Raw genomic sequence first — 23,549 nt, forward strand, 5'->3', positions numbered from 1 at the left:
ACTTTCTATTGCAATAAACAGTACTGCTCTGTGGTCTACTACAATTTATCATCTCTGATCTCTGATTCATGTTCAACTACTCTTCTTTTTTTAATCATTCTCATGTGAAAAGTGATGATGCTGGGGCGGTGGCGCGCACAGGCTCGCCCCCGGGAGCAGGCCCTCCTACCCCGCCGGCTCGCGTCGCTCTCCCGGGACGAGGTCGCCGAGGAGGCGGCGGCGGCGGCAGCGAGCTCTGGCGGTCTGAAGCGGCGGCTGGCTGCCACGGGCCGGCGGCGCGATGAGCAGGGCGGCCGCCCCCGGCTCGGGGCTGTGAGGGGCTCGAGGCCGGGGGTGGTGGGCGGCGGCGCGGCGGCGCGGGCCATGCGCGGGGCGGCGCGGCCGGGGCGGCCAGGCCGGGGCCGCGTCCCCGGAGCCCGCGGCCTGAGGTCGCCGCCGCCGCCGTGGCTCCTGCTGGCCCCGGCCCCGTGGCCCCCTGCCCTGCCGCCGGCGGCCGCGGGGCCCAGCGTGAGCCTCTACCTGAGCGAGGACGAGGTGCGCCGGCTCATCGGTCTTGATGCAGAACTTTATTATGTGAGAAACGACCTTATTAGTCACTATGCTCTGTCCTTTAACCTGTTAGTACCCAGTGAGACAAATTTCTTGCACTTCACCTGGCATGCGAAGTCCAAGGTTGAATATAAGCTGGGATTCCAAGTAGACAATTATGTGGCTATGGACATGCCCCAGGTCAACATTTCTGTTCAGGGGGAAGTTCCACGTACTTTATCAGAGTTTCGGGTCGAACTTTCCTGCACTGGCAAAGTAGATTCTGAAGTTATGATTTTAATGCAACTCAACTTGACAGTAAATGCCTCAAAAAACTTCACAGTCTTAAATTTTAAGCGAAGGAAAATGTGCTACAAAAAACTTGAAGAAGTAAAAACTTCAGCCTTGGACAAAAACACTAGCAGAACTATTTATGATCCTGTACACGCAGCTCCCACCACCTCTACACGCGTGTTTTATATCAGTGTAGGGGGTTGCTGCGCAGTGATATTTCTTGTAGCAATAATATTGGCTGTTTTGCACCTTCATAGTATGAAGAGGATTGAATTGGATGACAGCATCAGCGCCAGCAGTAGTTCCCAAGGCCTTTCTCAGCCATCCACCCAGACGACACAGTACCTGACTGCTGACACACCCAACAATGCAACTCCCATCACCAGCTCCTCAGGTTATCCCACCTTGCGGATAGAGAAGAACGACCTAAGGAGTGTCACTCTTCTAGAAGCCAAAGCCAAGGTGAAGGACATACGATATCCAGAGAGAGGATCACTTTGAAAGATGTACTCCAAGAAGGTACTTTTGGACGTATTTTCCATGGGATTTTAGTAGATGAAAAAGATCCAAATACAGAAAAAGAAGCACCCTAGGAGAAACTTCAAACAAGTGGCAAGTTCATTCATTCATTTTTCTTGGAATTCAGATTGAGCTTACTATACAATAAATAAATAAATGCCAAGCATTCTATATGTGGTAGGCTGTGGCAGAAAGGGGTCTACCAGAAGTAACATACAAATATCAATATTATGTGACGTCTAGGATCTTAGATCTCACCTGAGACAACAAATACTAGCATCTGAGAAGTCCTGAGGCTTCTACACCTGTTCAGAAAGGCAGTAACTGCTCTTGTAATGAGGTGGGCCTCTGTTCCTCTTCCCTGAGAAGAGTTTTGTACAGTTTTTGTACAGCAAAACACCCAAGAGCTATGGTGGACAATCAGACCTGGGACCAAGCTAGAACTCAAATGTGAGTAAAACCCAAACCTTGCCTCTCCAGTTGTCTGTGTCTTTTGGTCTCAGGCTCCGTGTCAGGCTCTGCATGCTGACTCTTGTGAGGAACCAGGCTCAAGAACCCTCCAGGCAAACATGAGCAATCACTGTGTCTTTCTGTTGAGACCAAGAATCGGTCCTGGAGGGAGAGTAGTTTGTCTGCCAGATCCAGAAATGTCCTGGGGTACATCCTAACATGTTCTGGGCAGAGTTTACCCAAGCTCAAAAGGGGAAACTCAGTTTTTGTAAAGGAGGGAAGTTAGAAGGCACCACTGTGTGAAGGCTTTGGCGATGGGACGGTGCTGGAGATCATTCGTAAGTGGCCTTTGAACCCATTCTTCGCTGCCTCTGTCTCTGTGGTTTGCTGTTTTGTTCAATTTTGTGTGTCTTTGTTCGCTGGAGGTCAGGCTTGTCATGAAATATGTTCCAGGATTTGGTGCCAGGGAGGGAAAATGGTTCCTCAGGAGGCTAGTCTTAGAGATTTCTGAGTCGGACTAACTTCACTGAGGGCAGTGGGTCTTGGTTGCCTTTCCCGGGAAGTTTTTGTAGATGGAGAACTTAAAGGAATTCACTGTGATTCACGGTTGGCCCGGGGGCCAAAGTGGAAATTAAATGTAAGTACCTTTTTGCTCAATTTTCTGTGAAGTTTTAGTACCATGGCATCATTTGTGCAAATTTGTGATGTGTGGTGAAAGTCAGCATTCGTGGTGACTCAAAAGTAAGTAGAAGAAAAATGATCAAAAGCTGAGAGAACAGACAAAGTGGAGAGGGTTGTGAGCAGAACAGGAGGAACAAACAGCAGAAGTTTCTCTGCCTCTGCCTGTTTGTCATGACCGGCATCAGAGCAGGTTTTGGTGGAGGGGAGGATGATGGAGTCCTCACTGTGGTATCCTTTTGGCCCCGGGACCGAGCTGGAGCTCAAACGTAAGTGCACTTTCCCAATCCTTTTCCTTATGGAGCTGTGAAAGTTTGTGATTTTTGTGTTGGGAATGTGAGTTGAGGTCAGTTCAACAGAAAATAGAATTCTTAAAAAAAAAAAAAAGGAATTAAATGGAGAATGGATGAACAGAACAGAAAATCTGTTCTCCGAGGCAAAGAACTTGTCCGTACTGTTTGACGTTTTGCTGTCATTGCCCAGATAGACTCTTCTAGAAGCAGAAGTAGGAATTTTATGAAAGTGGGTCAATGAGTGTGTTCCAGACGTGGCATCTGGTGTGAAAGCTGGATGGATTCAGAGACCATAGTATTAGATGGCTCTATGCTAGATCACTCAAAGGGGCAGAAATCAATGAAGTTAAACAGGGACTCTATGCTCTAAAGAGCAAAGACATTCATTTTTATTGAGCTTTATCAAATAAGGCAGTGCTATTTGGCTCATTGCGTATGATTCATAAAGGAAAGAAATGTATTTCTTAATCTGCCTTCTCTCTTTGGTCTGAGGAATTAATTGATTTTTGACAGCTATAATGATCACTAACTTGCATTTTAAAAATCAGTAAAAAGTTAGAAAATAATACCTATTTAGTGTGCTAGAGAACTTGGTAGCAGTGTAATGTTAGAGCCTAAAATGAGTGATGTGGGTCTGTAGGAATTAGGCTGTTACAGGCTGCGTCTTTTTTAAAAAAAAAAAAAAAATCCAATTTTCACATGAAACCACAAAATGGCCTCTAGTCACAATAATGCAGGGACAGAGGTTCAAACGATCTGTTTCAAAGAGGTTTGCTTAAATGATGGAAAGGCATTGCGTTGTTTAATGCCCATGGGCTTGAAGGAAAGTACCAAGTATTTTACAGGTTTGGAGGGAACTGTAAGTTGTTTCAATTTTCCTCAGTTACTTATTCCTATTCTTGTAGCACCATGGGGGCCGTGGCACAGCTAGCATGGTCTGTAGCTCCTGTGGTGGTCGTTTTTCATGACAGGATGACTTGCTTGGCCATTCCATTACTCTCTGTGGCAGTGTGCCTGGCCGCTAAAGGCCACAGCAACCCTGACGGAGCCGGTTCAACTCTGCCATGGCCAGGTGTTCTGACACACCGTGATACACATAATGACAATAACATAAATAAAATATGGTGGACCTTCAGCTAGCATGACCAAGAGTGATTTATTGAAAATTTTAGAAACAAAATCTATGCTCAGTATTTTAACCTCTTTTTAACATTTCCCTGTAGGGGGACGATACAGAACATAAAACGTTTCTTTTATTGAGTGATAAACAAAAATTCCAGTGTTATTCCAATATTCTCTTTTCATGTTTATTTAATTATGAAAGCTCATTTTTTTTAAAAAAAAAAAAAAGGAGCATATTTAGAACTTTCTTTGTGGTAAAAATCCAAACTTACAACAAAATCAAGTTTAAGAGCAATGATTCAGCCACTTGGATCTCAGTCAATGCACAGTTTATATGAATACCAATAAAACATATAACTAACTAATAAGTGCCAGGCAAATATGGGGCAAATTGCTAATTTCAATAATTTATCATCACGCGCAGTATTACAGTTGTACAAAATATCTAATCATTTATGAATGTAATTAATAAAATCAATAGAATGTATTTTCTCATATTTAAGTCTGTGATAGAAAAATTTGAATGTAGATATTTTAACTTCATAACTTCTAAAACAGTTTAATGATTTACCGCTCTTGCTGTTGACCACCCCAGCTGATTTCAAACCTGATGATTAGAGTAGATTATCTTAGACCACAACTGCTTAATAAGACTATTTTAAGACACTTTTAAAGCCCTTTGAAACTAATTTAAAACCCTGTAAGATGACATCAAACCTTTTCAATTATTTTAAAAAATGTTTTATGTCCTCTTAAAAACCTTTAAAGACTTTCAGACTTTTTCAAAAGGCATAATAAAACATCTTCAAAAACCTTGCATTTAAAATATGCTAATTGTTTAGTATGTTAAATACCAGATGGAAAGCTTAAAGCCATCAAAGAGTCATTTGCCCAGGTGGAGGTTCTTCATAAAACATTTTTTCCTGCTTAGTTTCTCTGGAGAGCACATTTAGCTGCCAAGTCTACTTTATACAATTATGGGAGGGGACTAATAATAACATTTAAAGAGGAACAGCAAACAAAAGTATCTTATATTGAACTATTGGATGAACCTTATGGTTAGCTTTGTTAAATCCTGTTCAGCTATCTGTTGATTTCTCCCAGGAAAGGATTCTTGATTCTTTTTATTATGATTACTATTTAACTCTGCTCTCCTGCCTGAGGCCCTGAGTCCCCACTGAGGTGGGGGTTTCCACGAGGCCATCTGGCAGCTGCTCAAGGTCAGAAATAAAGCTCTGGGCACCACTTCCTCCTGGGCAGGTGGCCCAGCTTTCAGTTGACCTTTCCTGGAAAATACTGACAGAGGAGAGGAACACACCAAAGGGGCCTCCTGGTTTGGGTTCCCATAGAATTTATACAATACTGAGGATTCTGAAGGGGTAGTGGGATCCAGGGCAACACCCCAAATCTTCAGATTCTACATCTGCTTGCTGGTCCTGTTGCAACAATTGTACTGGCTGCTGTCTGTATGTCTGTCCCTAATTGTTCTGTGTTCATTCCCTATGCCCCCTTGGGGAGAAGCTCCCTGGTACTCAAGCCCCAAACCTCTGTGTTTCCTTCCTCAGGTGACACAGCTGCACCAATTGCCTCCATCTTCCCACCAGATAAGGGAATGCTGAACTCCGGCACAGTCTCTATTGTCTGCATAGCGGATAAATTCTACCCCAGTGAAATCGTTGTCACCTGGAAGGTGGGTGGCGTCACCCATACAACTGGTATCCAGGAGAGCAAAACACCACAGAACTGCTCAGACAATACCTACAGCCTCAGCAGCATTCTGACGCTGAGCACTACACAGTACAACAGCAACGATGTGTACACCTGTGAGATAACACATGCAGGCCTGACCTCACCACTTGTCAAGAGCTTTAACAGGAATGAATGCTAAAGCCAGACACTCACCCAGCACCATCAGCGGATCCTGAGGCCCAGTGTCGATGCTTCCCTGCCCTCGGTGGACCCAGCCCCCACTGCAGTGCAGTCCTCCAGCCCCTCACCTCCTGTGCCCTCCCCACCCCTTCCTTGGCTTTGATCATGCGAATATTGGTGGGGGAAATGGATAAATAAAGAGAATCTTTGCACCTATTATTTCTCTCTCCTTCCTCATTTAATGGTTATCCTACATTGTGCATCCAGTTGCGCTGTTTCTCTTCTAAGAGACTAAATATTAGTTGTCCCATCCCGACTGTTGCATCCTCCATCCCACCCAAACCTGCAGTCATCTAGGAGACACCACTCCCTGAGAATCCACAAGCCCCTGTCCTGTCTTCACACCTCCATCCCCTGGACCACAAGGCAGACCCTTGTCTCTCCACTTTCTCTCCCCTCATTGAGCCCCACAGTCTCACACAGTTCAATCCAACGCACTCCACAGGTTTACCAAAACACAATCTTTCAACATCAAGCAACTATAAAAGAAAGTCATTTATTGCAGCATGATATAAAACAGTGCAAACAACCTAGATGAACATGCAATACCAAACTCTTTAAATCCATCATGGAGTTTGGACTTCACAGAATGTCATACCTTTATTATCATTTTAAACATACATATTCAAGAGTTCCTGTATTCCAAGGATTATGCTGAGCACTTTACACAGCCTAATTTGATTTTTCATTACACTGTGAGGTTAAGAGCATTTGTTAAAATGTTGGGCATGCTCCCTAAAGCTAACAAATGTTCACATTCCATAACCCAGCAATCATTAGATGACTTGGTTGTTGCCCAACATAAACAGTCTTCCTCTTCCATTTCCTCTTCCTTTTTTGGTGGAAGTACATGTGATTGGTGCTCTAGTAATGTGTACTGATGAATCCTTAAGCTGCCTTCCCTATCATAGTGTGTGCTTAACTTCCAAGAAAATATATTCACTGCCCATGATGGCAAGTTCCTTCACCATTGGGTCTTTGTTTTCCCATCTGAAGGTGGGAGAAGTCTAACTTGTAAAATTGTGAAAATTAAGAAAAGTAATCCAGTTTAATTAAGGCTAAGTATCTGGCCACATATATACTAAGGAATTTAGAATTGTTAGCCATTAAAAAAAAAAAGGAGTAGCTCAATTTGACTATTGCCTGTTTTACTCCTTGAACATTTGCTTCAGTCAGAATCTGTAGCACCAAATGGCTGATCCTTCAATTAGCTCCCGTATGTTCTAGACCTGTATCCAGAACAGCTACCACTAGAACATGGAGCTAAGGAGCTTTGAGAATGAGACTACGCCATCCTGAGATGTGCTGAAAGTCTAAAGGCCAGCATTAGGAGATGCAGTACCACAAATATGTTTATATTTTCTATTTTGATTGCATATTGGGATGGTAATATACTTTGGATATAGTGGGTTAAATTGTTTTGAGACTAATTTCACAGATTATTTTTTACTTTTTTTATAAGGTTTATTTATTTATTTGTAAAGAGAATTACAAAGCAATGTGAGCAAGAAGTGGGGAGAGAGAGGAGTGTTCCCACCCACTGGTTCGCTTCCTGGATAATTCCCCTGGGTTAGGCCAAGCTAAAGCCAGGATCAGGATCTTCTTCCCTGTCTCCCATGTGAATGAAAAGGGCTCAAGCACTTAGGAAATCTTTTGCTTCCCCAGGAGTGTTACCAGAGAGCTGGATTGGAAGAGCCAGGACTCGTGGAACAGCCTGGACTCAAACAGCTGCCCACAGGGAATGCCAATGTTGCAGGCAATGACTTTACCTGTTGTGCCACAATGCTGGTCCTATTTTTTTTTTTTACTTTTTCAAAAAACACATTGAGGTTCCACTTAACCCAGTGAAAATAACAATCAACAGCTGCTGGCAAGGATGTGGGGGAAATGTATCCTAGTCCACTGCTGGTGGATTGTAGAATTGTGCAGCCACTATGGATGTCAGTATGGGAAGTGCTCAGGCAACTGAAAATTCATCTAACACATGACCCAGCAATCCCGTGCCTGGGAATATATACAAAACAAGCAATAAATACATATGAAAATAGCAATATAAGTTGGGTTTCTAAATAAGCTCACCATTTCATCCCATTCTTATCCCAGGCAACACTGTCTGATTACCGGAGGCTCAGAAGCTTGATTTTAGACATGCTAAGTCTGAAATGCCTGTCAGACAAGCCAAGATGTGTTAGGTGCTCAGTACAATGCCAGAGACCTGAATGTGGTGTCCATCATCACACAGATACGAGTAAAGCCCTGAGACTAGGAGAGAGTGCCTAGCATGTGAGGACAAAGAACTCCAAGAACTGAGCTGGACACTACTCAGTTATTAGGAAGTAGGCAAAATGAGGATAAAGCAAAGCATGAAGGGGATTGACCAATGGAGAAGAAGGAAAATGAGAGGATCACCTCTCGGCCTTTTGGCTAAGATCAAGTGTAGGAAAGTCAGAAGAATGATTTAGTCTTGGACAACAAGAGAAGAAAAATTACAGAGGAAAGAGTGACCAATGGGGTTGATTGTTAAGACTGGTCAACAAAGGGCTAAAGTCCTTGCCTTGCACATGCCAGGATCCCATATAGGAGCTGGTTTGTGTTCCGGGGGCTCCATTTCCCTGCATGCAGCCTGGGAAAGCAGTAGAGGATGGCCCAAAGCCTTGGGACCCTGCACCCGTGTGGGAGACCCAGAAGAAGCTTCAGGCTCCTGGCTTTGGATTGGCATAGTTCTGGCTGTGGCAGCCACTTGGGGAGTGAATCACTGGACAGAGAATCTTCCTCTCTGTCTCTTCTCCTCTCTGTATATCTGACTTTCCAATAAAAAATAAATCTAAAAAAAAAAAAAGACTGGTCAACTAAAATAGAGAATGAAAATGGGCCATTGTATTTACCAATGCAAGTAGTCACTAGTGAACTACACAGAGCAAAAGTCTGATCAGGTAGGTTCAAACAAGAGTGGAAGCAAAAACTTGGAGACTGTTCCTGGACAATTCTTTCAAAAAAAGAAGTAGAACAGAGGAAAGAAAGGAGACAAGAAAGAGAAGCAGATTCTACAGAGAGCATACATTAAATTGGGAGAAAGGGCAACCCTTCTGAACGCTGATGAAATGATCCGGCAGATTGGGACACATAAGAAAAGTGCTGGAGTGACAAGCAGGGAGTGGGAGAGTCACAGATGGAGGTGGAGCTGGGAGAACAGTGAATCCACAGTCACAGAAGAGAAAGGAGTGTTCAGGTCAGGTGCACAGAGAACCACAGATGTGCTCAGAATGGCTCATGGCTCCCAGCAAATGCTTACAGCACAAAGTCTTTAACTATCTTGCAAATTAGGAATATGCCATCCAAAAAATAAAATACAGAGTTCAAAATATGTATATTGCTGAGATTCAGGTTGAGAAATTCAGGAAGACCTTGTACACTGAAGTAGGCACATGAAGGCTGTGGGCAGGATGAAGCTGAGAGAAGAGAGAATCAGGAGGCAAAGTGGCTCATGAGGGAGACTCTCCCAATCACCCATCAGGTCCTCTTCCTTCGGCTCACCTTCCCAACCACTTCTGTGTGTGTGTGTGTGTGTGTGTGTGTGTGTGTGTGTGGTCTGTTTTTCCTCTCTGTAACTCTTTCAAATAAAAATAAATCTTTTTAAAAAAAATGTATATTTCTTGAGAAAGATTCTTACAGATTCTTTTAGAAGAAAGTCTTTATTCTTATTCAATACCACTTTCTCATTAGTTTCAGAAGAGTTTACTAAGATTTAATTGTGGCTATCATATATGAATGTTATAAAAACACAGAAACTACCATGTGCACAACTTTGACAAATATAAGACATTCAGGTTTGAATCCCACTTACTTTACTTCCAATTGGATTCCTGTTAATGTACACCTTGGAAAGCAGCAGGTGATGGCTGATACTTTACTTCCTGCGCTCATGTAGGAAATCTGGATTAAGTTCTGACCTTCTAGTTTCATTCTGGACCAGGCCTGGCTATTGTGGACAACTGAGGAGTGAAACAGTGGGTAGAAGGTATGTCTCGAACCAGTCAACCATCTCAGCTATATGTTGGCAGTGAAAAACTGAGCAAATGGAGACTCTATGATGGACTATGTCAATCAGTGGAGCCCTCAACGACCTCATCATGCTTGGAGTGGCGAGAGTGGCAGCAATTCATAACTGTTGAACTATCAAAACCACTTAAGCAAGACCCTCGGAGCATGCCCCATATAAGGGACCTGGGGCATGTGGGAGACTGGATGGGGCTTCTCTCTTAAAATCCCCTTTTACATCAGATATATTGAGGAAACAATAAGTAACTAATTGTCTTGACCATCTTCCTGAAGAGCTTGAACCCTTTTTACCCTGTTTATGTAAAGATTGTCAAAATAAATAAATAAATAAATAAAGATCTGTCTCTTCCTCCCTCTTTCTTTCTTCTCCTTGCAAATAACTAACAAGTAATTTTTTAAAGCAATAACATGTTAGTTACTCAATAATTACTATTTATGGGTGTCAGTTTTAGGACCACTGCATCAATGAATCATAGAGTTGAGAAAGTTTAGAAATAAAGCATTTTAGTTAGCAGAAAAATTACTCAAGATCAGAGACTACATGATCTGATCTGGTCTCTTAGTGACATGTCTGAGACTAGATCCAGTATTCTTTCAACCTGTTGGGTTTCTATCAGTTGCAGTAAGGAGCTAATTATGGGCATCTTCAAGGAGCAATCATTCAACTTCTGTAAAAATGGAGAATCAAACAAGCCCACGGCAATCAAGAGGAGTGCTGGGATCATTTAGAAAAGAAACACTTTGAACAAAAGTCCCACTTGATACCCCAACATCCTCAACCATCACAACAGTTTCAGACCCCAAACAAGCTTCCAGCACTCCACCCTAGAGTAGTTACTACTGAGTTTCATGGTGACTGGCCCAAGGAGATTAAAAAAAAGTTCTGCTATCTTAGCGGGAAGAGTCCCAGGGACCAAGATAGCAACTGTCATAGCAACGGTCACACTGCTTTGGTCAAGGGGAAAGCCCTTTGGGGAACTGAAAACAGAATCTTGGGCCCATCTGCTGCTTTCGCTCCCATCCTCCTCCAGAAGGCTGGGTGGAGCGCTCCACGCCCTTTTAGAAGTTTCCATTGCCTCATGCACCTGAAGACCCACTACACCTAGCCAAGGCTGTGCCCAGTACTGGGATGGAATAGCAGCCCCAACTGCCTTTGGTATCGCTCCACGTAAGCCCACTGCCCCATCTCCAGTCCTCAGATTCTCCCTCTGGAAAACATCAGCCTGGAATAGTCAGTGACCTTGAAGAAAACTGACATGGCAACAAGACCACATAGACTGCATGTGGAAGGAAGTTGTGAGCAAGAAGGTGTTTCCAAAAACCCAGGAAAGTCAGGAAAATATTTGAGAACAGAAAGAAAGGCTTTATGTAGAACAATTAGGTCATCTCAGGGATGGGAGGCTGGGAAGGGTTAAAATGAACCATATACTAATATTTCAGAAGATATTTTAGTAAGCCTCCCAGAGGCCCTGATAGAAGCTTTCTTCTACCATATCTCTTTTCCATCCATACATATGATCAGCCACCTAGCTATTTACCCTCGTCTTCACCAAAGTCATAGGATTATCTGTCTGCCCTTTTATAAAACATACATAAGTACTATAGAAAAATGTGCTTATATGTTGGACATATAGATACTTGACTCCATTCATTCCTGGGCACTTGTTAGCATCGCCACGTGCCTGGCTCTATATTTTGTCCTGCAGACAACATGGCTGACAAGACTTCTCTGGGGTAAGAATAAGTAACTAGAAATTGTAACAAAGAACAACGGATGGATGTCTATTCGTAGGCTAAGAAACACACAAAGAGACACCTAATGCAAGTTGGAGGGAAGGGAAAATACATGGCCTCACCTGTCTACTCACACATTAGCTATCTGACACCGAAGCTGACCTCATGGCCCTCTGAGAAGTATGGGTTAGCAGGCTCCCACACGGAAATCCACCACTTAGAAACTTACATTCTTTTTTAAGATTTGTTTATTCTGATTGGAAAGTCAGATATACAGAGGAGAAAAGAGGCAGAGAGGAAGATCTTACGTCCATTCATTCACTCCCCAAGCATCTGTAATAGCTGGAGCTGAGCTGATCCAAAGCCAGAAGCCTGGAGCCTCTTCCAAGTCTCCTATGCGGGTACAGGGTCCCAAGGCTCTGGGCTGTCCTCAACTGCTTTCCTAGGCCACAGACAGGGAGCTGGATGGGAAGCGGGGTTGCTGGGATTAAAACCTGTGCCCATATGGGATCCTGCTGTGTTCAAGGAGAGGACTTTAGCTGCTAAACTACCATGCTGGGCCCAGAAACTTACCTCCTTTTTGTCTTGAGAACTGTCTACAACAAAGCAATAACAGTAACACCTCTATCTCATCATTACTGTGAGCAATACATGAACTACTGTGTATAATTCAAGCAGTACAGAGCATGGCTTACAGTATGTGCTTATTCTGTGACCTTCTCAAATTCTTAATCATCAACAGGTTCTTGAGCCTGGGCCTGCACCCAGTGGATATTTCCCCTACAGTAATTGCACAAAGAACCCTTCTTTGGTTTTTTTTTTTAATTGCTTCTTCCAGCATGCAATGATATAATACAGACCTTCTATTCATAATTACCTGATTTCCCATGAATGGATAAGAAAAATCTCTCCATCTGAAATATGAAGAAACTGAGGCACTATTTGCTGGTTACTGTATTTTATCCAGAGTCAGAAGGATCCAGCTCAGCCCAGCTCATTTCCCATCCCACCCTACCCCTATCCTGCTCTTTAGACACAATGCAACTCACAAAATGTTACAGAATTAAGGTGGAAGATACATTTTTTCGAACAAGCAGTATTTCATATTGAAAAAAATGTACTGTCTAGATATCAGCACGCATACTTTCAAGTGATTCAACCACACAACTTTCTTTCCAGCTGAAGAACAGCTGTATTTCTGTGGGGAAAGAGACTCCGGAATCAAAGAGATCACAAATTCATCTCAAGCTTTGTGGGCCCACATTCCATCCAGCTCCCTGCTTGTGGCCTGGGGAAGCAGTCGAGAACAGCCTAAAGCCTTGGGACCCTGCACCCATGTGGGAAACCTGGAAAAGCTCCTGGCTTCTGGCTCCAGATTGACTCAGCTCTGGTCATTGCGCTCACTTGGGGAGTGAATGAATGGATGGAAGATCTTCCTCTCTGTCTCTCCTCTTCTCTCTGTATATCTGACTTTCCAATAAAAATAAATAAATCTTTAAAAAGATTCTCACCAAAAAGGAAGCCCAATCTGTTCCCTGGATCCAACAAAAACAGAAGGACCGCCAACCTACTCCAATTCTCACTACTCTACAGACTCAAGTCCCACATATCAGTTCCCAATTTATATTTTTACTTGTCATCTGCCAGAGATAATTATCTAGACATGATAAAATTTTGCATTGAGGACCACTGATGCAAACAAGTAATACGCCGCAGTCCTCTATGTTCTTTTTAATTTTTAAGATCATCTTACTTTTTTTAAGATTAGTTTTTATTTGAAGGGCAGATTTACAAAGAGAAGGACAGACAGAAACTGATTCACTCCCTAAGTGCCTACTGTAGCCAGAGTTGAGCTGATCTGAAGCCAGCATCCTGAAACTTCCTCCAGGTCTCCCTCGCAGGTGCAAGAGCCCAAGGCCTTGGGCCATCCTCGACTGCTTCCCAGGCCACAAGCAGGGAGCTGGATGGGAAGTGGAGCAGCCAGGACACAAACTGATGCCCATATGGGATCCCAGCACTTGAAGGGGGAGGAGTAGCCAACTGAGCCAAAGCATCAGGCCCTTTCTTACATTTTTTTTTTAATGTGTGATCTTTTTATTGCTTTGTAATGATTTAATTCAAAAGTAGGAAAATGAAGTAATCCCACAACACATTAAATCCCTTAACAAACTTCCAATTAAATTATTACGCATTGCCTTTTCTTGAAGCTCATTAAGTAGTCATGTTTTTTAAAACTGTGTGGAAAATAACCATAAATTGTTAATGTTAGTATTGAATATGGTATGCTTTTATCCAGCTTGGAAGGTCTATATGAATATGTCTTAAAGTTGTACTAACTCATCTAAACAATATCTACACTTACTAAAACTAAACATGGCTGTGCTAGCAATATGGAAAAATCATCTTCCCATACTGCTAAAAGGCAGAAATACAAATAATAATGCATCTTATATCAGCAGATTTTATCTTCCTATTAAGAGAGATAGACCAGGGCCTGGTGGCATGGCCTAGCGGCTAAAATCCTCTCTTACATTTTTAAGGAAACATTCTATTGGTGTGCATGTATGCCGCAATTCGTTTACCAAAAAAAATGTAATTTAATTCCATCACATGGACAATAAAAGTAAATGTCAGAACGAGTTAAAGGAGGTGAAATAGTAAAGAGAACATGAAGAAAAATAAAAGATAATAGAGACAGAATAAGGAGGAAAGAGAAAAGAAGACAGAAATAGAGTGATCGACAGCAGCCTTTCTGCAGGGTCCCTGACTGGAGACTTCTGAGGATTGTTGAGATGTTCAATGGCTGGCCTGCTGCTCACTGACCAGAGTTCCACTGCTTAACAACACAGCATGGAAACACTGACTGTTAGCCGGAGCAGCCCACCTGGAGATGGAAAGGTACTCTCAGATTGCAGCAACAGCAAGGAGAGCCACACCGGCAAAAGGACCAGAACATTCTGGGGCTCATGCCCTGCCTTCAGTCATTCCTCACACCACTCATCCTTTTAACATGGTCAATGCTCATGGGCACAAACAGGAGCTCCACAACTAACTTTAAAAACCAATGTTCATGGGGCCCAGCATGGTAGTCTAGCAGCTAAAGTCCTCACCACGTGCCAGGATCCCATAAGGGTGCTGGTTCTAATCCCAGCGGCTCCACTTCCCATCCAGCTCCCTGCTTGTGGCCTGGGAAAGAGTGTCAAAAATGGTCCAAAGCCTTGGGACCTTGCACTCGTGTGGGAGACCTGGAGGAATTTCCAGGCTCCTGGTTTTGAATCAGCCGTTGCAGTCACTGGGGAGTAAATCATCGGATGAAGGATCTTCCTCTCTGTCTCTCCTCCTCTCTGTGTATCTGACTTTCCAATAAAGATAAATAAATCTTTTTTACAAAATACAAAATAAATCTGGTTACCAATTTAAGAGCAGTCTTAAAAAAAAATAGGCAATGTTCATGTAACACAGTTACCTATGTATACATAGGTGGATAATGACAGAACACGATGCTTATGGTCCCTGAGCCAGAACACGCATACGCGTGCGCACACACATACACACTCACACAAACACACACACAGCTTCTGTTTGGTTATCACCCCTGCTGCTGGATCTACTCAACCTGTTTAATTTCTAATAATATTGGTCAGAAGCATAATTATGTATTAATTATATAAGAAAGGATGTTGGGCAGCTGAGCCCTGATGGTAGGGGAACCCGGCAAGGCCCAGGCCACCCCGGCCATGGATCTTTCGGACCCCTGTAGCCCAGGAGCCAATGGAGCCAGCTAAGCTCTTGGGCAGCTTGGCGGCACACTCTGGGGGTTTGGGAGACTGGGCTTTCCTGGGTTCTTGGGGATGGCATGGGGAAGAGGCCATACAGGGATGTGAGGGCTCACGTCCAGGTAAGGAATGACTTCCATGGACAAGGCCACTGTACTTGCAGGTAAGTGTGGGGGCTGACCATGCAATTTGGAGGGAAATGGGAGGACCTATAAGGGTCAGACTGAAGCACCAACACATATGGGAGACCTGAGCTGGGCTACTTAACATTGACCACTGTTGAATATCACTCACTGGTACATTAAGCTACGGCTGGGAGCCCACCTGTCAGGGCTAGATCACAGTACCCGCCAGTGAGAGTCAGCACAGAGAACAGGTAATGTTAGGCTGGGGGCAGATTAAGTGCAGGGGTATGTGGGCTCATCCCTGTGGAACTGCAACTTCTGTTGGTTTACTTAAGAGCTGGGGGTGGTGATAAGCTGAGCTAGGCATGATCACGGAATCCTCCAACACTCGTGGGTACTGGGGTTGGGTACAGGCTAGGCTGATCCAGGATGTAGCACCCACAGGTGCACACAAGAATAGGGCGTGTGGGCCCACCACGGTAGCCTAGTGGCTAAAATCCTCACCTTGCACATGCCAGGATCCCATAGTGGCACCTGACGGCCCCACTTCCCATTCAGCTCCCTGCTGTGGCCTGGGAAAGCAGTCAAGGATGGCCCAAAGCCTTGGGACCCTGGACCCATGTGGGAGACCCAGAAGAAGCTTCAGGCTCCTGGCTTTGGATTGGCATAACTCTGGCTGTGGCAGCCACTTGTGGAGTGAATCACTGGACAGAGAATCTTCCTCTGTCTCTCCTCTTCTCTGTATATCTGACTTTCTAATAAAAATAAAATAAATCTTAACTAAAAAAAAAAGGGTATGGGGCAGTCTGCGCTGTAACATTCACCAACTCGTACAAAGGCCAGGCTGGAGGGGTCAGACTGCTGGGCAAGGACCTAGTATCCACTGGCACAACCCACACCATGTGAGATTTGAGTCTGGGAATGGGCCTGGTGGGGAACTTGGGAAATTCCCCTGGTGCAGGCCATAGCTCCTGCTAGTGAGCATGTGACTCAGGCCTGGGTGTTGGTCAAGTTTGGTAGGGTAGCTCCTTGCATTGGCAAGTGTGTGGGTTAATTTCAGAGTGGGAGCAGACTAGGCAGGGCCAGGACAGCCTTAGCTCACTGGCAAGTGCAGGAGCCAAGCTTAATTATGGGTCATGATGGGCTAGGCTAACACACTAACCAGTTTGCAAGAGGCAGGGATGGGAGCAGACTGAGCAGGGCCAGGCTTCAGCACTCACCAGTGAGAGTTGGGACTGGGGACAGGTCAGGTCAGGCCAGGCCGAAGCATCCAATGGCAAAGGCTAAGATGGAGGATGAGCTATGCCAAGCTCAGTCTTGGCTCACACAAGATCTATGACTGGGGATAAGCCTGGTTGGGGAACTAAGGGGACACCCAGCTGGGTTGTAGTTCCCACTGGTGAGCTTGAGGGCCAGAATAGCAGCAGCACTCTGGGCTGGATATGACTGAAGTGCCCCTCAGCACAGGTGTGGACTAGGTCTGGGGTGCACCAGATTGGGCTAGACTGCAGTACCCACTAGTGCTCATGAAAGCCAGGGTGAGTGTAGAATGTGCTGGGCTAGGTCTTGGCTCTCACTGAATCACACAACAGTGGTATCAGGGCATGAACCAGGTGTGGTTGGGCTGTAGCACCCAACAGCAAGCACTACAATGGGTGTGGGCCAGTTGGGCAAGGCCACTGTTCCTGCCAGCACAGAACATAGACTAAGTCAGGCAGGGCCAAGGACCCACCAGTGTCTGTAAGGTCTGCCACTGGGAGAAGACCTGATAGAGGAGTTGGGGAACTCCTTTGCCGGGACATAGTCCATAAAGGTGAGCTCAAGAAACAAGGCTGGGAGCAGCCCAAACCAGGCCAGGTTACAGTACCCACTGGCATATGTGTGGGTCAGGTATGGGGGCCAGACCAGGCTGGGCGAGTTTATAACACCTACTGGCAGATCCTAGAACCACGGTATGGTGCAGGACAAGTAGGGTCAGGCCACAACATCAGCCAGTTCACATTTAGGGTCAGGACTGGGAGCTGACTGGACCACATTAGGTGGCAGCACCCACCAGTACAAGCTGGAACTGGAGGCAGACCAGACCAGGCCAGACTATGGCACCTACTGGCATATGCTGAAGTGAAAGGGGCTATGCCAGACTGGGCCACAGAACCCACCAGCACACACAAAACTCAGAGTGAGAGTGACATGAGCCCAGTAGGAAAGCTATGGGGACTCCCCTACTGGGCCACTACTCCTGCTGGTGAGCATGAGAGCTGGGACTTGGGTCAGACCAGGTCAGAAAGGGGATACAACTCCTGTTGGCTTGCATCTGAACTGGGTTAGGCAGAGGGCCAAGCTGGGCTGACTGTATCCACTGGTGCAGGCATGATGCAGAGTAAGTACAGTCTGGTTGGGCTTTGCCACAGGATCAGCTGACAAGTGCTGGGACTAGGGGCAAGTCCTGACAAGCTAGAATGTAGAACCACCTGAAGAGTGCAAGATTCAGGACTGGGAGTTGACCCAGTAGGGAAATTGGGCATTTCTATGATGGCTGCAGCTGCCACTGGTGAGCATGAGAACCAGGACTGAGGGTGGGCCTGGCTAGACAGATGGTGGCACCTGCTGGCATGAGTGAAGGCTAGAGGGTGGAGTTGAATGGGTTTAATTAGGCTCCAATGCCCAATGATGTATAAGAGAGCTGAATGGGATATGGGATAGACTGGACCAGTCCACTACATACGCTGGCAGGCACAGAAAACAGGGTTGGGGGCTGGTCCAGTGGGGGCTATTGGGAGTTGTTCTGACTGGGCTCCAGCTCCTGATGGTGTATGTGAGGGCTGAGTGTATGATGGGTAGGGTTGGGCTGGGCCACAGTATCTACCGGTTTGTGTAAGAGACAAGGCTAGAGATAGTGTGTGTGCAGGCTGATGTGAGTGACAGAATGAGCTGGACCCCGTCCTGGCAGGTGCACACAGGGGTCATGTCTGGGATCATCTCAGATGAAATTTCTTGGAGGGGGCCCCAACTAAGCTTCTGGACTCAGAACTCCAACCATGGGGAGTACAGCAGGGCCTGTCATCTGACTGTGGAGTACATGTGTCAGAACTGGGCCTCCTCACTTACTGAAAATGGTGCAATGGGCAGCATAACCAGATGCACATGGAGAATTTGGCAGTCCATTGGAGCCTGTGGAGCACCTGGTACCATAACGGAAAACAAATTGGTTAACTACCCCAGCAAAGCTTGAAGTAAATTTCAGGGTGAATGGAGACTCTAAGGTGGATTATGCCAGCCAATGGAGCTTGGAAGGATTTCCTCATCATTGGATCTGTGAGATCAACAGCATTTCAGAAGTACTGAAACCACTTGAACAGAACCCTCAGAACATACTCCATATCGGGGAGCCTGGGATGACATCAGGTGGCTGTTCTCCATCCCTGCATACTGAGGTGGTTGGGAGTCTGGGTGTGGCTTCTGCTCTTATATCTCCCCTTCTCCCATATGCAGAGAAAAGAAAAAGGAAATGTGGAAATAATGATCTCACCCACTTTCCCTTTATCCTCAATCCCTGCCACCCTAATCAACTAAACATTATCAGAAATAAAACTTTTTTAAAAGAAAAGAAAAAGAATGTACTTTTTCAAGAACTATATTCAGTAATATATGAACAGGTTCCTAAAATTTAGCTGTTCTATAGATAAACCTGATAGGCGGTCACAAATCTCAGCGTCACTCATGTTGTAGGATTCATGACATTCCCCAAAATAATGAGGTTTGGTAACTGTAACACAAAGTTGATAGACTTCTAAATTTGAGGAGCTATTTATCTAAAGACGTGTCTAAAAATGAATAATAGACTGTTTCTTTTTCAGTTGGCCTAAGGAAATCCCATGGTCTGGGGCCAGCAAGATGGTTGAATTGGCCAAGCCTCTGCCTACAGTGACTGGGCATCAGTAACTGTCCTGGCTGTTTCACTTTCGATCCATTCCCCAGCTTACGGTACTTTGGTCTTCATATATTTTTAAGCATTCTTTTTCTTTAATTGTAATGTCAGATTTACAGAGAGAAGCAGAGACTGAGACAAAGATCCTCCATCTACTAGCTCACTTCCCAAATAGCTTCAATGGCCAAAGCTGAGCCAGTCCAAAGCCAGGAGCCAGGAGCTTCTTCCAGGTCTCCCATAAGGTGCAAGGTCCCAAGGCTTTGAACGATCTTCCACCTCTGCTGCCTTCCTAGGCCACAAGCAGGTAGCTGGATGGGAAGTGGAACAGACAGGACATGAACTTGCACGTGCATGGGATGCTACATCTACCAGCCCCTGAGATCATTTGAACTGAGATAGTTTGACCAGAGGCAAATGCTTATTGAGTTTCCCTGACATAGAATCACTACTTTTTCACAGCTGGGAAGGAATTCGTGTATGTGTATCTTTAGATTAATTTATTAGACAATTTGATTTAGTTAAAAGAATTAATCTTTCCAAAGCAAAACAAAGCAAACAATCTGAGGCTTGCATTGTGGCAACACCAGCCAATTCATATCCCAGCTGCTCCATTTCCAATTCTGCTCCCTGAAAAAAAATGCCCCTGCAGCAGAAGGTAGCCCAAGCCCTTGTGTCCCTGCCACCCATATGGAAAACCTGGATAAAGCTCTTGGCTTCTGGTTGTGAGCTGGCCCAATCCCAGCCATTGTTGCCATTTGGGGAGTGAGCCAGAATTGCAAGATTGCAATTCTCCTTAACTCCACTTTTCAAATAAATAAATAAATCTTTTTTTTTCAAATCTTTTGGCAAAATGTCTACAACATCAGCCCAAAATCATATACTAGATCTATTAAAATCCCAGAATTTGTTTAAAATATTAATAACCTTTTACTCTTGAGTTATGACTCCTTCACACATATGAAAGCCTAAAGCAAAGACAAGATTATGGTGACGCAATACAGCAACTGACAAGGGTTTGACAAGAATCCCCAAGAATGTGGGGTATAGGGATTAAACAGCTTAGGAATATAAGGAGCCTATGTGTAGAAAAAACAAACAAAAATCTTTGCCAAAAAAAATTTAAAAAAAAATACAAACCAGGAAAAACTATAATAGTACAAACAGCACTAATGCTCTGAGAAGATCCAGGTAAAAGTAAGAGTGATTGAGGCTAGATTATAATCAATCAAAAAGTTGGATGAAAGAGCAAAAGGTGAATTCCATGAGCTCTAAAACAGCACCCAGCAAAATCAGAATACCTCCTTCATATTGACAACCGAGGCTGGAAGCAATCGACTGGCAGCGCTATCAGTAGCTGAACTTGAACAAAGACTACAGGTCAGGTCTTGAGGTTTTTCTGTCTGGTTCTACTTCCTCTAGTCTACACTGTGAAGCAAACCCAGGGGAAAGACCTTGAGAAGCAGGCACACAGACTGAGACAGGGCCCAGGCTTCCCTGAGGTTGTAGGGAAGAGCAGGGAACGACATGAGCCATCCTGTTCTAGCTAATGCAAAGGGAATGGTTTAATCGGCAGATGCACTGGCACACGTACCCAAGTACCACTTGGTCTGGTTGTGCTAAATCAGACTGCTCTGGAGTCGTGCTTGTACAGGGCTGAACTGGTGTGGCTTGAATCAAATTGAAAGCTGCAAGATGCTGCATCTCATGAGATTATTTCCACTTCACAAGAACTCACCTATTTGAGCCATGGAAGGACCACCTCTAGGAAGGCATTACCACCTACTTAGCAAGTCACTGAGTACTGCTAATGTTTCCTCTGAGATTCAAAACATTTTTTAAGGAAGTTCATACAGAGTTCTTTTTCTTCTTCTTCTTCTTTTTGATGGCACATAATAGTTGTACATTTCAATGATCAGATCGCCTCAAAAATACATCATTTCTTTGTGCTGAGAACTTTCAAAAATTTTTAAGATTTATTTTATTTTTATTGGAAAGTCAGATATACAGAGAGGAGGAGAGGCAGAGAGGAAGAGCTTCCATCCAATGATTCACTCCCCAAATGAGTGCAACTCTCCCACACGGGTGCAGAACTCAAGGCTTTGGGCTGTCCTCGACTGCTTTCCCAGGCCACAAGCAGAGAGCTGCATGGGAAGTGGAGCTGCCGTGATTAGAACCGGCCTCCATATGGGACCCTGGTGCAATCAAGGCAAGGACTTGAGCCACTAGGCCATGTCACCAGGTGAATCAGTGGATGGAAGATCTGTCTCTGCATCTCCTACTCTCTGTAAATCTGCTTTTCCAATTAAAAAAATAATAATAAATAGCCCCTGGAACTGGTATATTATTCAACTCAAGTCATTATTCAAAATAAAATCATTTAGAATACCTAACTTACTTCAATTATTAAAAGTTAAAGTCTAGGGCCCGGCGCGGTGGCACAGTGCTTAAGGTCCCCGCCTTGCACGCCCGGGATCCCATGTGGGGGGGTTCTATCCCGGCAGCGCTGCTTCCCTTCCAGCTCCCTGCCTGTGGCCCAGGAAAGCAGTCGAGGACGGCCCAGAGCTTTGGGACCCTGCACCCGTGCAGAAGACCCAGAAGAGGCTCCTGGCTTCAGATTGGCATAGTATCGGCCATTGTGCTCACTTGGGGAGTGAATCATCGGACGAAGATCTTCCTCTCTGTCTCTCCTCTCTGTATATCCGCCTTTCCAATAAAAAAATAATTAAAATAAATCTTTAAAAGTTAAGGTCTAGGGCCCGGCATGGTGGCCTGACCTTGTATGTGCCAGGAACCCACACGGGCACCAGTTCTGACCCAGCAGCCCTGCTTCCCATCCAGCTCCCTGCTTGTGACCTGGGGAAGCAGTCAAGGATGGCACAAAGCTTTGAGACCATGCACCTATGTGGGAGACCTGGAAGAGGCTCCTGGTTCCTGGCTTCAGATTGATTCAGCTCTGGCCTTTGCGGCCACTTGGGGAGTGAATGAAAGCATGGAAGATCTTCCTCTCTGTCTCTCCTCCTCTCTGTATATCTGCCTTTCCAATAAAGTAAATAAATCTTTTTTGAAAATTAGAAATTTCAAGAAGGATATTTACTATTTTAGCCAAAAAAGAATTACTGTCATGGGAATAACTTTCCATGGTGTTAAATTAAATTATCTATGGTTTTCTGTGACTTTCAGCACACATAGGATTAGCTCAAGCCTGTGAGTGACACTCCCAGCACAACAGAGGGCTGCTGGGACAGAGTAAATCTCAGGTCAAAGGGGTATAATGTGCTCTATCCATTAAGAATAGTCTTTATGCTTAGATACTCCTGCTAGAATAACATTACCAGAAGACTTAGTGAAATAGAGATGGTGGATTCCAAAATCGAGCCCTAATCAGAAATAAGAGCACAGACTCTCAAAACTAGGAGAGACCCTGAGATTGTCAAGTCCTTTTTTCTTTTTTTATCAATAAAAAAATCGGAAAAAAACTCAATTGATAAATGAACGTCACACAGAAGTCAGGAGCAAGCCATGATGAAGAGAGAGACCATTTCTTTAACCTGAACAACAGGTGAAGAAACTAGGGGATTTCCATAGTGCCACATCACACGGAACAAAGACTCTATTTTAGGAGTCCACCCCTGCACCTGCTCTGGCCAGATGGGCTTGGCAAAAGAAGAAATGAAAACAAGCCTTTCTCACTATAGGGCTGGTATGAGTGTCTAGGTCACAGGTCTCTTGTGCAACACCGGAAGAACTGAGTGAAGCTGAGGCCGCCAACCCATGGGGGTGGGGAGCCTTCCTCCCAAGATTCCCACTCAGTTACTCTACTTGTTCCCATAACACAGAGTGGAAACAGAAGGTCACGGCATAACAGGGAACTGTTTTAAATGTAGTCCCACTGTGTGCTGGTTCAGCAGGAGTGGACCATCTGTTAGAGGCAATGGTGGGTTAGGATCCCATGCCTCCTACCTAGCAGGTCCACACACAAAAAAAGGAAGTGATCAGACATTGGAATCAGTTATCAAAGAAGTCAGAAAAGCATCTTAATTCTAATTACTCCACAATATTAATAAAACTGTGATGGGAAAAGAATAGGCCTCCGAATTAGGAAGACCTGACCTTA

The 23,549-nt window shown here is 44.7% G+C and overlaps 1 protein-coding gene and 1 gene segment (V, D, J or C); both read left to right on the plus strand.

Moving 5' to 3' along the window:
- The first annotated feature begins 363 nt into the window (after nt 1-363).
- LOC121165084 (tyrosine-protein kinase RYK-like) lies at nt 364-5,972 on the plus strand. The gene is given in 3 exon segments (XM_040993556.1): nt 364-1,294; nt 1,297-2,129; nt 5,450-5,972. Coding segments are annotated over 2 exon segments (1,050 nt in total). The 3' UTR covers nt 1,416-2,129; nt 5,450-5,972.
- On the plus strand, nt 2,681-5,772 carry LOC121164976. The segment is given in 2 exon segments: nt 2,681-2,738; nt 5,450-5,772. Coding segments are annotated over 2 exon segments (381 nt in total).
- Nucleotides 5,973-23,549: the final 17,577 nt, after the last annotated feature.

Source organism: Ochotona curzoniae, unplaced genomic scaffold, assembly GCF_017591425.1.
Source record: "Ochotona curzoniae isolate NIBS_2020 unplaced genomic scaffold, NIBS_Ocur_1.0 contig_883, whole genome shotgun sequence".
Lineage (NCBI taxonomy): Eukaryota > Metazoa > Chordata > Mammalia > Lagomorpha > Ochotonidae > Ochotona > Ochotona curzoniae.